The sequence below is a fragment of the Stegostoma tigrinum genome, chromosome 17, assembly GCF_030684315.1.
Source record: "Stegostoma tigrinum isolate sSteTig4 chromosome 17, sSteTig4.hap1, whole genome shotgun sequence".
NCBI classification, from domain to species: Eukaryota; Metazoa; Chordata; class Chondrichthyes; order Orectolobiformes; family Stegostomatidae; genus Stegostoma; species Stegostoma tigrinum.
The window spans coordinates 56571823-56587347 of NC_081370.1; the positions used below are offsets into that span (position 1 = coordinate 56571823).

Here is a 15525-nt window from a genome sequence, read left to right on the forward strand (position 1 = left end):
TGCTGCTTGGCCTGCTGTGTTCATCCAGCTTCACACTTTATTATTTTTAAAATTTGACTGTTTTTCTTTGAAATTTAGTTTATCAGGCATATTAGTTTAGATAGAATCATAGAATCCCTACACTGTGGAAGCAGATCATTTGGCCCATCAAGTCCATATGACCCATTTGACTGCTGAGTGACTGTCTGTGTGGAGTTTGCACATTCTCCCAGTGTTTGCGTGGGTTTCCTCCGGGTGCTCCGGTTTCCTCCCACAGTCCAAAGATGTGCAGGTTAGATAGTTAGCTATGGTAAATTGCCCGCAGTGTCTAGGGTGGGAAATGCAGAGATAGGGTAGGTTGTGGGTCTGGGTGTGATGCCCTTTGGAGGGTCATATGGACTTGATGGGCCAAATAACCTGCTTCCACACTGCGGGATTCTATGATTCTATCTGAACTAATATGGCACTAAATTTCAAACAAAAATGTTTATTTAAAATTTAAATATGGTTTTGTATGGTGCTTGAAACAATATGGTGTTTGGGAACAGTTTATTAAAATTCAAACGGTGAACAGTGTGCTCCTTAAATAATTTATCCAGGTTTAGTAAAGTAGAACAAACTTTCTTAGAACAAACATCTAATTTCTTACTACTTATTATCATCTTTAGCTCACTGTAGCCTCGTCACTATTCTCAAATAATGTTGCAGTAGCTTAGTCAACATGTTTTCTAGTCTTGTGTGTCTTATGCATATAGTATTGTAGTTGGCAATTTACAGGTACAAATTACAGGTACAGATTTGTAGTTATTTCCTGTCAAATGCAATTATTTTGAGTACTTCAGAGAAAAGTACATTTTCTGTCTTCCTCTTCCATGGCAAAGTCAAATATCTTTGTCATTACACTCCGATTAAAGTATTTTATTTACTATTAAGTATTGGTGAACTTTGTATAATTTTGAGTACACATAAAAACATTGTGGAGATAGCTTGCTTCATTCTTATTTTCACTCATGCCTGACCTTTAATTGTTTTCAGTATTTTCAGTTTTTCTTTTACATTTTCAGCATCTGCAGTATTTTAATTTGATTTGTTTTAGGATGTAACAATAAATGTGGTCTAGGGAGAAGCATGTATTCCTGCAAACAAAATCAAACACCTCTCATGTATGGAATTAATTACATTCTGTATGGTGCAACTAATTCATGCAACTGAAGAATAAACAGATAATGTATTAGAAGCTCCTGCTCAGCCAGCAGCATTGGCTGTCTGCATTACGTTCATGATTCTTGCTTAACTTATTCAGGAATCCTGCTTATTGATATGGTAAATACAAGATGACTGTTTATTTTAATGTTCAGAAATTGTTATGCATCAAACAAATTAATGCTATTCCTGCACAATAGAGCAATTATCTTGTTTGAATATTAGAATCATGATACAAGTTATGGAGTTCTCCCCTCTTCTTGAGCTCAACACATTGTGAATAAGATTAAATGTGTGTAAATGCGTACATGTAGTTGGAGTGAGATATTTGATGCTCCCAATTATTTTGAAAAGTAGCAGCACCTGGCAGTGATTATAGGCACATTGACTATTTTTTCTGGTTTGGTGTAGCTGAAGGAAATGGAAGATGGAGGTTCATGAAGTAATAATCTGGCACTTGGGATTCTGTAGCTGTTCCTCCTACCGTAACCTGGCTCTATATTTGTGATGTTTTTTTTTCTGAAAAGTCTTTCTGTAGAAATGTATCTTTGGATTAACAGTGTATTGATTTGAAAATTTTTTTGAATTAATTTTGGTCAAAAGATGAGCTGCCAAACCATTTAGAGCAAACAGCGGTCTTTTGATTCCTTTGATTGGTTGTAACTGGTCTCTCCTACCTTGTTTTCTTTTTCAAAGCAGAAAGTTGAAGAAATATAAATGATTCTGTACAGAATTTTGCAATTTTACTCTTGAGTTGATGTGCTGGAGAAAATAATCCAAAGTACTATGGCAATGTTAAACCCAGTAGACAGCCTGAGACTGTCAAATAGTGCTAAGGATGATGCTACTTGGCTGGAATGTCTTAAAATGCACTTAGAATGCTCAAAATTTGGAGGCAGCCTGAACGCAAATGGTATAATTATATGGATGGTAGGACTGAGGTGATGTGGTTTAATCTGTTTAGCAATTTGTAAACATTTGAATCAATATATGCTGATGATTTGCAGAGTACTTAGCTCTTCCTGTTTGTTATATTATCATTGGTGCACATATACCACCAATATTCTTTTTAACACAGCCACTGAGTAGCATGGATATAAGAAAAGGATATGCAAAAGCTGAGCAAATTGGAGGGCATCTGTCATCGCTACTGCACTGTTACCTCCTTCCAATCAATGAATTTGCCTATAGTGAGGTTGAAATAATTGAAGCTCTGCATCATTGCATTGTAAGCATTAATATCCCAGAAGTCCACTTTACATCATTCCCATTAGGTTTTGCCTCGGTCTGATAATAGTCTACAGTTTCCTTTTGTCCCCACCCTATTTGGGTTCATTTAGAAAAGGCCCAAAGAAATTTTAGTGATTGAGTTAGATTATTCTTGGTCTGCTTGACTTTTGGTATATTGGATCACTAGGTCAAAAAAAAGTGCACAGAAATACCACGTGTTCACTTTGTTCCCCAGTTACCACTGTTATTTGTTGTACTCCCTCGTCTGCTTTTGTAATGGGCAGCTACTACAAGGTAGCTGTCAGGGCTCAGGTCTTTAATATTCTGGGACTTGTTAGAGACCGGAGAGGTCTTGCCATCCACTCTGGAAATCTGAAGCATCCGGCAGGGATCATGCTTCAGGAGGTAGCCTTCAAATGTCTCCCATCCCCCTCCGACACGAACCATGACATGTTTGTTGTGCAGCATCTGCAATGCAAAATAATCATTTAGCAAAACGAGTCTACAACAGAATTTAAAATAAAGGTTAAAATGCTTTGACTAATTCTCATGTGGATGTGAAAGAAAAGGAAATAAACATAAGGAGCATAAATTAAGAATAAGCAGGCAAATATTCTTAGATAACAAGGTGTAGAGCTTGATGAACACAGCAGGCCAAGAAGCATCAGAGGAGCAGGAAAGCTGATGTTTCGGGTCTAGACCCTTCTTCAGAAAATCCTGCTCTTCTGATGCTGCTTGGCCTGCTGTGTTCATCCACCTCTGCACCTTGTTATCTCAGATTCTCCAACATCTACAGTTCCTACTATCTCTGAGGCAAATGTTCTTGCTAATTTTGCCAAGCCATCAACAGTATAGCGATTTAACATTTTATGGACAGCTGCTACACATGCACACAGCCGTAACAGTATTAACTGATTTCATTTCCAACCCTGATAGGTCTGCCAGTGTAGCTATTACAGGAGAGGTTAAAGCAGAATGAACTGCCAATAACAATCTGCAAATATATGTTTAATTTCTTTTGGTAGTTTGTTGCATTGAGATTGTTCAAGCTTGTGACAAAGAAATTTCTAACATCAAATTAGAAGCTTTTTAAATTCCACATAATTACTCACCCCATTATTTAATATCAGTTAAACCTGTTAAAATGATCAGCATTCAGTGCTTTGCTGCTTATTTTGTATTGTTGTATCATAAGCTTTTGGGAACCTCATGGATTTCTTAAAATGTCATACATTTTAGCTGATTCCAACAAAGAAATAGGAGGAAACGGTTTGACCATTATCTCATGTTATATTGAACTTGAACATGTTAATGCAAACGTGTGACATCTGATCCATTAAACCTAAAAGACAGAGCAACATTTTCTTTAAAAGAAAAATTAAAATGTACATGTGCAAGCTAAAATTCCTAACTGAAATATAATTAAATGAAAATATATAAAATTTAAAAATGGTCACATCATTAAGTCTACGCATTCAAGAATGCAATTTTCAGCAGCTGCAGTGAGAGACTGATAGAAGTAGCCATAAATAATTCATGTCTAACCTGAAAAAAATCAATTGCATATTCATTCTAAGCTGAAATATTTGCCATCATTGGATCCCAGTTAAAGAATTTTCAAAGTTAGTGATGACTCCTGATCCACTTGTACTTTACAAATTTAACTTGAATTTCACGAACCAAATGTACTCTTTTTAATATTGCCCTTTTCAAGTTCACCCAAACCACTCAAGTGAGAATGAAAACCACTTCAAGGACAATGTGCCAGCCTCATAAAACGACTTTAAAAGTTTGAGTGAACTAAGTGTTATACATATTTGATATTTTCAAACATTAACTAAAAAGATAAATCAAGCCTCTGTAAATTAATAAGTGCTTCATATTAAAAAATAGTATATCAAAATGATATTTTCAAAGTTCAAACCCAAGAGTGAATACTTGGGCATGAAATGATTGGTAGATGCTAAGCAACTGAAGTGAACTCATCAAAGTTCATGCCACTTCTTATAAACTGGTTTTAGAAAGTATTAGTTAGAAAATTGATGCATACAGATATTTGAAATTGTTATTGGATATTCTGTAGGAAGATTTCAGTGTCAAAAGATCATAGACCCATTCCTCAATACAGTTGGTACTTTATCACAAATTATTCTGTGGAATTACTTTTAGAAATAACGTGCTGTTACCATCAGAATGACAATTATGCAAAAGAATGCTCATCTTTATGAATGCGGAGGTAATGTGCATTTAACTGCCTTGGCTATAAAAACATTTGACTCACTTTCCTGAACTGGTTAATATTCATCAACATAACAAAATGTGAGGCTGGATGAACACAGCAGGCCAAGCAGCATCTCAGGAGCACAAAAGCTGACGTTTCGGGCCTAGACCCTTCATCAGAGAGCTAATATTCATCAACAAGTGGGCTAATCTCAGTCAATGAAAGGGCTTCCCTTCAAAAAAGGAATATTAGTTTAGCACTGAAACAGCAATGTAAATTAATTAGTACTAGTTTGTTTGAATAGACAATGAGTTATGTTTGGTGTTTACATAGGTAAAGAATAAGTTGAAGGTTCTCACTTATGGCTTTTAACGGGCAACAGTTGTAAAATTGTTGCAGCCTGGTAACTCAGTGGTCAGCACTGCTGCCTTACAGTGGCAGGGATCTGTGTTTGATTCCACGTGCAGGTGACTGTGTGGAGTTTCTGGGTTCTCCATGTGTCTGCATGGGTTTCCTCTGAGCGCTCAGGTTTCCTCCCACAGTCCAAAAATGTGCAGGTTGGATTGGCCATGCTAAATTGCAAGACAGTCCAGGGATGTGTGGGTTAGGTGAATTAGGTGAAATGCAGAGTTCCAGGCATAGGGCAGGGGGAGTGTATAAAGTGGTGTTCTGCAAGGATCAGTGTCGGGACCAAAATTTTTCACTTTATACATTAATGATCTAGATAAAGGAAGTGTGGGCATTCTGGCTAAGTTTGCAGATGATTTAAAGATAGTTGGAGGGACAGGAAATATTGAAGAGGCGAGGAGGGTGTAGACGGATTTGGACGGGTGAGAAGAATGGGCAAAGAAGTGGCAGATGGAGTATAACGTTGGAAAGTGTGAGGTCATGCACTTAGGTAAGAAGAATAAAAGCCTGGACTATTTTCTAAATGGGGAGAAAATTCATAAATCTGAAGTGCAAAGAGATTTGGGATTTCTAGTCCAGGATTCTCTCAAGGTAAACTTGCAGGTTGAGTCAGTAGCTAAGAAGGCAAACACAATGTTGGCATTTATTTTGAGAGGACTTGAATATAAAAGCAGGGATGTACTACTGAGGCTGTATGAGGCCCTGGTCAGGCCACATTTGGAGTGTTGTGTGCAGTTTTGGGCCCCATATCTCAGGAAGGAAGTACTGGCCCTGGAGTGGGTTCAGAGGAGGTTCATGGGAATGGTCCCAGGAATGAGAAGCTTAATATATGAGGAATGTTTGAGACTCTGGGACTATACTCATTGGAGTTTAGAAGGATGAGGGGGGATCTAATTGAAACTTACAGAATACTGGATGGCCTGGACAGAATGGATGTTGGGAGGATGCTTCCATTGGTAGGAGAGACTGGGACCCAAGGTCACGGCCTTAGAATAAAGGGAAGATCTTTTAGAACAGAGATAAGAGAAACGTCTTAAGCCAGAGAGTGGTGACTCCATGGAATTCACTGCCACAGAAGGCTGTGGAGGCCAGGTCATTGAGTACATTTAAGACTGAGATAGATAGGTTCTTGATGATCAAGGGTGACATAAAGAAAGCGGGAGAATGGGGCTGAGGAACTTATCAGCCATGATTGAATGGCGGAGCAGAGTCGACGGGCCAAAAGGCCTAACTTCTGCTCCTATGTCTTATGGTCTTGTTGTTTTACAGAATTGGTCTGAGTGGCATGTTCTTTGGAGGGCGGAATAACCTGCTTTCACACTTTGGGATTCAATGATAAAGATTAATCCCTCAAAATAGCACAATCTTACTGTTACAGAGCCCTAATTTTGAAAGCTACAGGTATCTTTAAGCATCATATAGTGCAGATGAGGCCCTTCAGCCTATGGAGCTAGAAAATAATAAATTACTCTAAAACCAATTTGTATAATTTTTATATCTCTAAAGAATTTTGTGTTGCTTTTGGTACAACCTCTTAAATACTTAACCAATGTCTTTCACAAAATTGTGTGCACTCTTTCTGATGCACACATTGGCTGTCCAAAGTGGGTGAATTATACACATTAGGAGCAAAACTAATCTGTTACAAATTGGGGAGATTCTCAAACTTCCTGGTTTTGTGCCTTTACATCATGTAGCTCCTTGCCTGCAAGTTTTTGTCTGTACTTGATGTTATTTTCCTTTAGCCCCATGATTTCATGTTTTTGTAACATAAATGGATCCCTAAAATCTCTAGCCTCTTTCCATGTTGCCTGCTGTACCCTTGTCATTCTCTTCATTTTTTCTGGACTGGAAATCTACCTTTTCCCCCAAATCTGTAACCTAATATTGCACTGTAGCCTCTCCAGTCCAGATGGTGATAATGATGCATATAAACTGCTACTGAAATAACACTAATCCTATTTTCTCTACCATTTGTGAAAAGGATTTAAAGTTGCTGAGAAGTGAAATTTGATTGGAGCTTTTGTCTTGTACATAGCAGGCAGGAAGTGATGGCCTTGTGGTATTATCACTAGACTATTACTCCAGAAAATGTTCTAGGTACACAGGTTTGACTATTACGCTGGGAGAATAAATATCTGGAATTAGAAGCCTAATGATGACCCATGACACTGTTGAGCATTGTCTGTACAACCCATCTAGTTCACTAATGTCCGTTATGGGATACAGCCCTTAATTGCCTTCTGAAGTGGCCAAGTAAGTCACTCAATTGTAACAATCACTAAAAAGTCTTGGAAGAAATGAAACTGGGTGCATCATTTGGCATCCACCTAGACACTGGCAATGAAGATAATCAATGCAGGTCTCCTTATGAGCATCTGGGCACTTGTGATAAAATTTGGAGAGCTCACAAAGTAGACAACAGTCTGACATAGTCACGCTGACTGCAACTTAGGCTACAACATCCCACATCATCATCCCTGGATATGCCCTGTCCCACCTGGGAGTCTTCAAGATTCATTTTGGACACAATGCAATCTTGTTGCACCAGGTCAAGGAAAGGAGCAAGGAAACATCCTGCTGATCACCACAAATCACAGTGTCTTGGCTGATGAATGAGTACTCCTCCAGGTTAATTTTTTCAGCATCCACTTCTGCAGCATCAATATTGATTGAACTGGTCAAATTCTCTGACATCAAGACCACACTGGACAGTGTGACACTAAAGAGTCCTAGCAAAACTGGAATCAAGGTGAATCAGGAAAAGCTGTCTGCTAGTTAGAGTCACACACAAGGATGGATGTGGTTGTTGGATATCATTTATATAAGTTCCAGGACATGTCTGTCAGGAATTCCTCACAGTAGTGTCCTTGGCCCGACCATCTTCAGCTACTATAACAATGACCTTTCAATCATAAAGTGGCTAATAATTGCACAATCTTCAGCATCATTCATGACCCCTCAGATACAGAAGAAGTGCAAACCCCAAAGCAGCAAGATCTGGACAACTTCCAAACTTGGGCTGAATTGTGGCAAGTAACTTTTATGTCATGCAAATGTCCCAGAGTTATCATTGACCAGAAACTGTGCTGAATCAGCCATTTTAATACAAAGGCTACAACAGCTGGCTAGAAATCTTGCACTCAGTAACTTACGTCCTGACTCCCAAAGTCAGTCTGTTACCAATAAGCAGTTAGGGGTGTGATACATGTTCCTTACACTACTGGATGGGTGCAGTACCAACAATATTCAAGAAACTTCACACCATTCAGTACAAAACCACCTGCTTGATTGACACCACATCCACAAATGTTTGTTCCCTCCACCATTGATGCTCAGTAGCAGTGGTGTGTACTATCTACATGACAATGATGCAGGTTGGGCCCCACACCTCAGGAAGGACATACTAGCCCTGGAGCCTGTCCAGCGGAGATTCACACGGATGATCCCTGGAATGGTAGGTTTAGCTTTTGATGAACGGCTAAGGGTCCTGGGATTGTACTCATTAGAGTTTAGAAGGTTGAGGGGAGATCTAATAGAAACTTACAAGATAATGTACGGTTTAGAAGGGGTGGACACTAGGAAGTTGTTTCCGTTAGGCAGGGGGACTGGGACCCGTGGGCACAGCCTTAAAATTAGAAGGGGTAAATTTAAAACTGAAATGAGACGACATTTCTTCAGCCAGAGAGTGGTGGGCTTGTGGAACTCATTGCCACAGAGTGCAGTGGACACCGGGACGTTGGATGCCTTCAAGGCAGAGATCGACAAATTCTTGATCTCAAAAGGAATCAAGGGCTACGGGGAGAGTGCAGGGAAGTGGTGTTGAAATGCCCATCAGTCTTGATTTAAATGGCAGAGTGGACTTGATGGGCCAAATGGCCTTACTTCCACTCCTATGTCTTACGGTCTACACAGTATCTTCCAAATACACTGCCATATAGGTGGACAAGGGCAGAAGATACATTGGATGCACCAACAACTGCAAGTTCCCCTCCAATCCACTCATTATCCTTAACTTGGTAATATATCATTGTCTCTTCACGGACGTTGAGTCAGAAAGCTGGAACTCCCATTGTTCAAAATGACAGTTCATTACCACCTTCTCATACGTAAGGAGTAATGTGCAATATACATTGGCTCAGTCAGTAATGAATGAATTTTAAAATAAACACTGAATATGGCCTAACCTTGTCATGAACTCACTGTGTGATATCTATTTTTTAAAAGAGAATTTCTACTCTTTGTTACCTTTTCAAAGAACTCATCAGATTACTTAAGGATCATAACCTTCCAGAATCCATGCTTTTCTGTAGTATTCTATGTTTGAGTGCTTTTCTTTCACACATTTTGATATGCATTTCATTTTCGCAATTATTTCTATCACAGACGTTAAGGTAGTCTGTAAGTTGATGGACTTTGTTCTATATCCCTTTTTGTATATATGAACATTTGCTGTCTACCTGTGCACTAAGGCTCCTTGCTTTGTATGGAACTACTTTTGCATGGAAACCAGTATGCCTGCTTTATCTTCAGTTTCCTTGACAGTGGGTGCTTACTATCCATCACTGGGGTTTTAACCCTTTGTTCAGTTTTATTAGTTTGTCATTTTTTTTCCCTTTCGAACCCAGCTGTATTTGTGAAAGCTTTAAACTCATCAACTGCAGAAGTTATACTGTCTTCAGTGAGAGCTGTGAAAATTAAGTTATTCAATTTTATTTTTGCAGTCGCTAGTCTAGGATTGTGAGATTTGCCTTGTTGGCTGTCTTGTCTAATGAATAATCCTCACAACCTCTTCCTCCCTGTTTATTTAGGGGTAGCTGAAATCATAAATTTTGTAATTCAGAGTTTATGGCAGCTGTATTTTAATGTTAGTAACATCTATCTTTTCCCCACTCCCAGTCTTCTTCTTAATTAGCGATATATTCCATCCATTCTTCCTATGTGTTTATGACCAACCATATTTAATTTCAAATAAGCCATATGGCCATGTTTCAGTCAATGTCCGCACATTATAGGTATCCATATGTATCTGGATATGGATGCCTTCCACCTGTAATTATATTCAGTTAGCTCAGTTTGGTGGACAGCAGGTTTGTGATGCCAACAGTGTGGGATCAATTCCTGAATTGGCTAAGGTTACCATTGGGAGTCTCTTTTTCACATCTTCCCCTTGCCTGAGGCATGATCATCCACAGCCTTCTCTACCAGTTGTCCCTATAGTGACAGAGCAGCTCTATGGCGTGGTAGGACTATGGTTACTTTACTGTTTTACTTTATCAATTCATCCAATTGTTTTGAATATTATGCGCACTGCCATACTGATTGTTGCAGTTCTCTTTGATTATCATTCCTTTCTATGTTTCTGGTTATTTCAGATTTATTCTGTGATTTCATGTAATCTTTGAGCGCTCACATTACCGTATTTTCTTTCTGTAATTTGTGATTTACTGTTAGCTTGTGTCAGTTGGTGATGCCCCCTTCCCCCATTCAATAAATTTAAAATCTTACGGAGCACTTCCTCACTAGAATCTTGGTCCCAGCTTGTTTCAGGTGCAGTCTGTCCTAACCAAACACACCATTCAGTTCTCAGGCAAGAGAAGGGACCATGATCCTGAGCTTCATTAAGTTCCAGGCCCAGATCTTAGATAGAGTATATGCTAACTATCACACTCCTTAAATGTGACTAAACTGACTTTTACGTCAATGACAGTATTTTATCTCATGAAAATGGGAGTAACCCAGAATCATGCTTTATAGTGGGTTCCTCAATTGCTAGTTTTATTAATGTTTATTTATGAGTTAAATTGCATTCACACAGTAGTCAACAAATCAAAATTTTAGCATGATCATTTCACACAGTACTCCTTTCCCTGGTGAGTACTGTATTTTTGACCAGCCCCCAATGTTATAATTCAAACAACTTTTTTTTATTTTTTCGTGGGATGTGTACAGCACTGGCAAGGTGTTTCCCATCCCTAAGTGTCCTTGACTTGCATGGCCTGCTAGGCTATTTCAGAGGCCAACTAAGAGTCAACCACATTGCCATGGAGCTGGAGTCACATGTAAGTCAAATCAAGTAAGGATGGCAATTTTTTAATAAAGGAGAAGGGTGGCATGGTGCTTCAGTGGTCATCACAGCTGCCTCACAGTGCCAGGGACTGCGGTTCAATTCTGCCCTCCGGCAAACGTCTGTGTGGAGTTTGTACATTCTCCCTGTGTCTGCACGGGTTTTCTCCGGGTGCTCCAGTTTCCTTCCATAGCCCAAAGATGTGCAGGTTAGGTGGATTGGCCATACTAAATTGCCCATAGAAACTAGAGATGTGTAGGTTAGGTGGAATAGGCATGGGAAATACAGGATTACACGGAACAGGTTGTGGATGAGTCTGGGTGGGATGCTCGTCGGAAGGTTGATCAGGACTTGATTGGTTGAATAGCCTGATTCTGCACTGTAAGGTTTGTATGATATGAGTGAACCAGATGGGTTCTTAAAAAAATTGGTGATAGTATCATGGTCACTATTCCACGAACTGCCATGATGGAATTTGAGAGCACATTCCCAGAGCACTAGCATGGACCTCTTTATTACTAGTTCAGTGACATGTCCACTATAACAATCATTTCCTGCCATGCCGTGTATTTGAATAAATTCAAACTCAGATTAGCACACATATTGCTATCCATTATGCTTTTTGTAAATGTTCTTCCATTTTATGACTTTGCCTTTTTAGAATTGTTCGAAAGGAAGACAGAAGTTGTTTTGTTCTCATACAGGATTAAAATTCCAAATGAATAAAATGTCAAAAGAAACCTTAGTGTATTTGAATAAACTGTCCATTTCAAATACAAGCACACGTGCTCCCAATCTCGAGGGATTTACTGTCATGGAAACCAAGCATGGTGTTGTATATCATTATGAAGATTAAAATTGGCACAGTCTCCAGGTAACAAATCAAAATTCATTTAGCTCTGAAACGTATCTTTCATAAGAAACTCAACACTGTGAAAATGTCTTAATAATTAGGTATAAACCTGGATCACTTAAAAAGCACAATAAATATTACACACTGTACAATACTTATAAAAATTCAAACAGTTAAATTTATAAAATTTCTTTTTAGACCATAAGAATATTGTTCTGTTGCAGTATTAGATGATACTCATTCTGCTGTGTTACCATAGCAATCCCTTAAAATGACGCCTGTATTTTATTCCATACATCCCCCAATAGGCCTTGGGTTCTGAGAGATGGTGGGCGAGTCATCACTTTCCTTGACAACATGTCCTCTCGCTCAGTTTCCCTGCACTGAATCATTTATTGTGAGGGCATAAAGCCAGTGTGAAAATAAGCTGTTTTATAATACTATTAATGATGATGACCCAGCAAATGTTAGCGTGATAATTTATCATGTGTTTCATTGTTAATGACAGAAAATGCTGCACATTTCTAATTAGAGGAAGCTATTGTGTGATGAACGGAGTATGCCAAAAGCATGTTCACCCATGATTCTGATCTAACAACATTTTACATGTTTGCATTTTCTTCTTGCATACTTGGCTGAAGATTTGTAGTGCAGTAATTTTAATCAGCAGTCATCTTAATGTTTCATTCCTGCTGTACTGTAAAACAGCACAACTCCAGCAACTGTTTGCATTGACATAACAATTTAACATAGGAATTGTGAAAATTACTTTACATGTAGTATAAATGTTTGTTAAACTAAGCAGAAGTAAGAACTGAAAAAACAGTTAAACTTTGATTTCTCTTTGCGTGCTGCCAGACCTGCTGAGCTTGTCTAGCAATTTCTGTTTTTTGTCAGCAGAAGTAAGGCTTGTTTAGTTAGTTTTGTGACATGAGTAATGCTGGAGTCTTAAATAGCTCCTTGAGCCACCAGTGATTGATAGCTTTATCAGAAATCATAGGAAGCTGTAACCTGTGTCATAGAAATCAAAATAACCAATTGAAAACAAAGGTTATATTTTTAAACCATTCATATTCGGAAGCTTGTGTTCAGAGAATTGCTCTATGTTTTTACATTCAGGAGTAATTTTTGCTAGAATGGCTCCTAAGTCATTTTGTTAATTATTTCATAGGTTTACTGTAATATCCTTGGGAGTCACAGGTCCTGGACTAATATCTGGTGCATGTTGCCATAAGCATCATATTACAATAATAATTAGAACCGGCAGTTAAAAGGATATAGTGTGACTAGTACAAGAGATCAATGTCTAACCTTGCCTTTATGAAACCAAGCAAAAAAAACTTGAAGCTAAATTCATCAGTATATACAACAACTTCTAAAAATAAAATTTACTGCTCACTATAGTGCATCTGGAAGCTTGATGCATACAGCATATGGTATATAGACTCTGTTACAGATATCCTCACTTCACTATCCATCCTGGTTTAATATTTTGCTTTCCATTCTGTGACTGACTCTCTTATGCTTAAAATTGTGAATTTTTAAACCTATATGTTAAAATTCTCTTCCAAAAGGCTGTGTAAAAGTACCTGCGCTAGATAAAGTGTAACAATTCAAGAAGAAAGCTTAAAAGCAAATATGGATGGGAAACATACCCACATGAAAATAAAAATATGTACATTAAGCCGCAATACCAGAGCACAATGTGAAAATTTCTCATGTGCTTTAGTCCATTCTAATCACCGCAGATATTTTGTATGGATTAGGAGAGTTGATTAAACTATTGGGAAAATTAATTCTACTTGGAAAAGTACACTCTTCAAACTGTACACAAACCAAGAGTCGACTAATGGCTCCTGCTTGTATAATGATTACTATCCTATAATACACATGGCCTAACTACAAGTAAGGTGATCAGGGAGCTTAGAGAATCTCCAGAGAACAATATCCTATTTGGTGCCCCTCTTGCTACCAACTGTAACTGAGGAGAAGAAAGAGTAATCAAACATCCACCACTTTAGATTGAAGCAACATCACTGTTAATTTTATACTACCTGGAATGTCAGACCTGTTCTTGCAAAAATAAATAAATTGATATATTATTAAAGAAGGAGACGCTGTGATCTATTGACAGCCCTGATGTTTGGATAGCTTCTAACTGTCCCATCAGAAGAACACACGAGGATAATCTAACTTACTTCCAATAGGAGCTGCTGCATTTTGTAATGTTAAAGATCCAATTCAATCATTGCTAGCCAGTAGGTTGTCTTCTGTCTTCCTCCATTTCTTGTAATGAAATCCAATGTTAATAAAATGATCCAGCTCATAGTTAAAAGGAATTAACAAGGAAAGACTTTCACTTATTCAGTACTTTTCATGAAATCTCAAAGCATTTTACAGGCAATAAAGTTCTTTTGATGTATCGTCACCTTTTTTGAGTAATCCTTTTTACGTGCACAGGTGTTTGGATTTTTGTGATGTCTTGATTTTGTGTAATTGCGAGTTTCCTTTTTCTTTCTTACGAGGGATTTCACTTTTTATTTGTGGAGCCTTGACTATTTGAAGAACAAAATTAATCAATGCCAATTAATGTCTACTTCCAGTTACAGGTTTATCCTATCCTATCTACAGTAAGTAGAAACTCAGTTCAGATTTCTGAAAGCAAGCTTCTGACAATAAGCAGAATTTCACTATGTCCCTTGATCTGGACTGAAACAGAATCCAACGCTTGCAGGAGTCCAGATACATAGTTCCCTGAAAGTAGCATCACAGATAGACAGGGTCGTAAAGAAGTCATATGGCACGTTTACCTTCACTGACCACAGCATTGAGTGCAGGGGTTGGGACAACATGTTACAGCTGTAAAAGACATTGATAAGGCTACGTTTAGAATACTGTGTACAATTCTGGTTGCCCTGCTATGGGAAGGATGAACTGGAAAGAGTACAAAAACGATTTACAACAGTGTCACTGAGACTGCAGATTTGAGTTATTAGGAGAGGCTGGTTAGCCTAGGACTTTCTCCCCAGAGATTAGGAAGCTGAGGGGTGACCGTATGGAGACTAGTAAAATCATGAGGGGCATAGATTAGGTCAACAGCCAAGATCTTGTCTCCAGAGTAGGGGAGTCCAGAACTAGAGGGCATAGGCTTAAGGTGAAAGGGAAAAGATTTAAAAAGACCTGAAGGTACAACCTTTTCCCCATAGGGCGCTGCATGTACGGAATGAGCTGCCAGAGGAAGAAAAAGTGGCAGGTACTGTTACAACATTTAAAAGATATTTGGACAGGTGCGTGGTCAGGAGAGGTTTAGAGGGATATGGGTGTAACACAGGCAATTCTAGTTTTGTTTAGAATACCTGGTCAGTATGGATGAGTTGGGCTGCATGGACTGTTTCTGTGCTGAATGACTCTATGTCTCTGAATGCTTGACATAATTTATAACCCAGTCACTATATATGTCACATTTTAACCATATATTTTCCCTACAGGAAAGACAGATTTTAAAGATTCTGTTTATTATCCAACCTGGAGTTCTATTTTAAAGATTTTACTCATTGTGTTCTC

The 15525-nt window shown here is 38.4% G+C and overlaps 1 protein-coding gene across 5 annotated transcripts in view; it reads right to left on the reverse strand.

The window, feature by feature from the left end:
• LOC125459544 (growth arrest-specific protein 2-like) overlaps positions 1-15525 on the reverse strand; it is a 158668-nt gene continuing 143143 nt past the window's right edge. For all 5 annotated transcript variants that reach the window (XM_048546102.2, XM_048546103.2, XM_048546106.2 and 2 more), the window contains exon 8: positions 1-2880. In XM_048546102.2, the coding sequence (XP_048402059.1) occupies positions 2632-2880 (249 nt within the window). In that variant the 3' untranslated portion in view covers positions 1-2631. The remainder of the gene's footprint in view (positions 2881-15525) is intronic.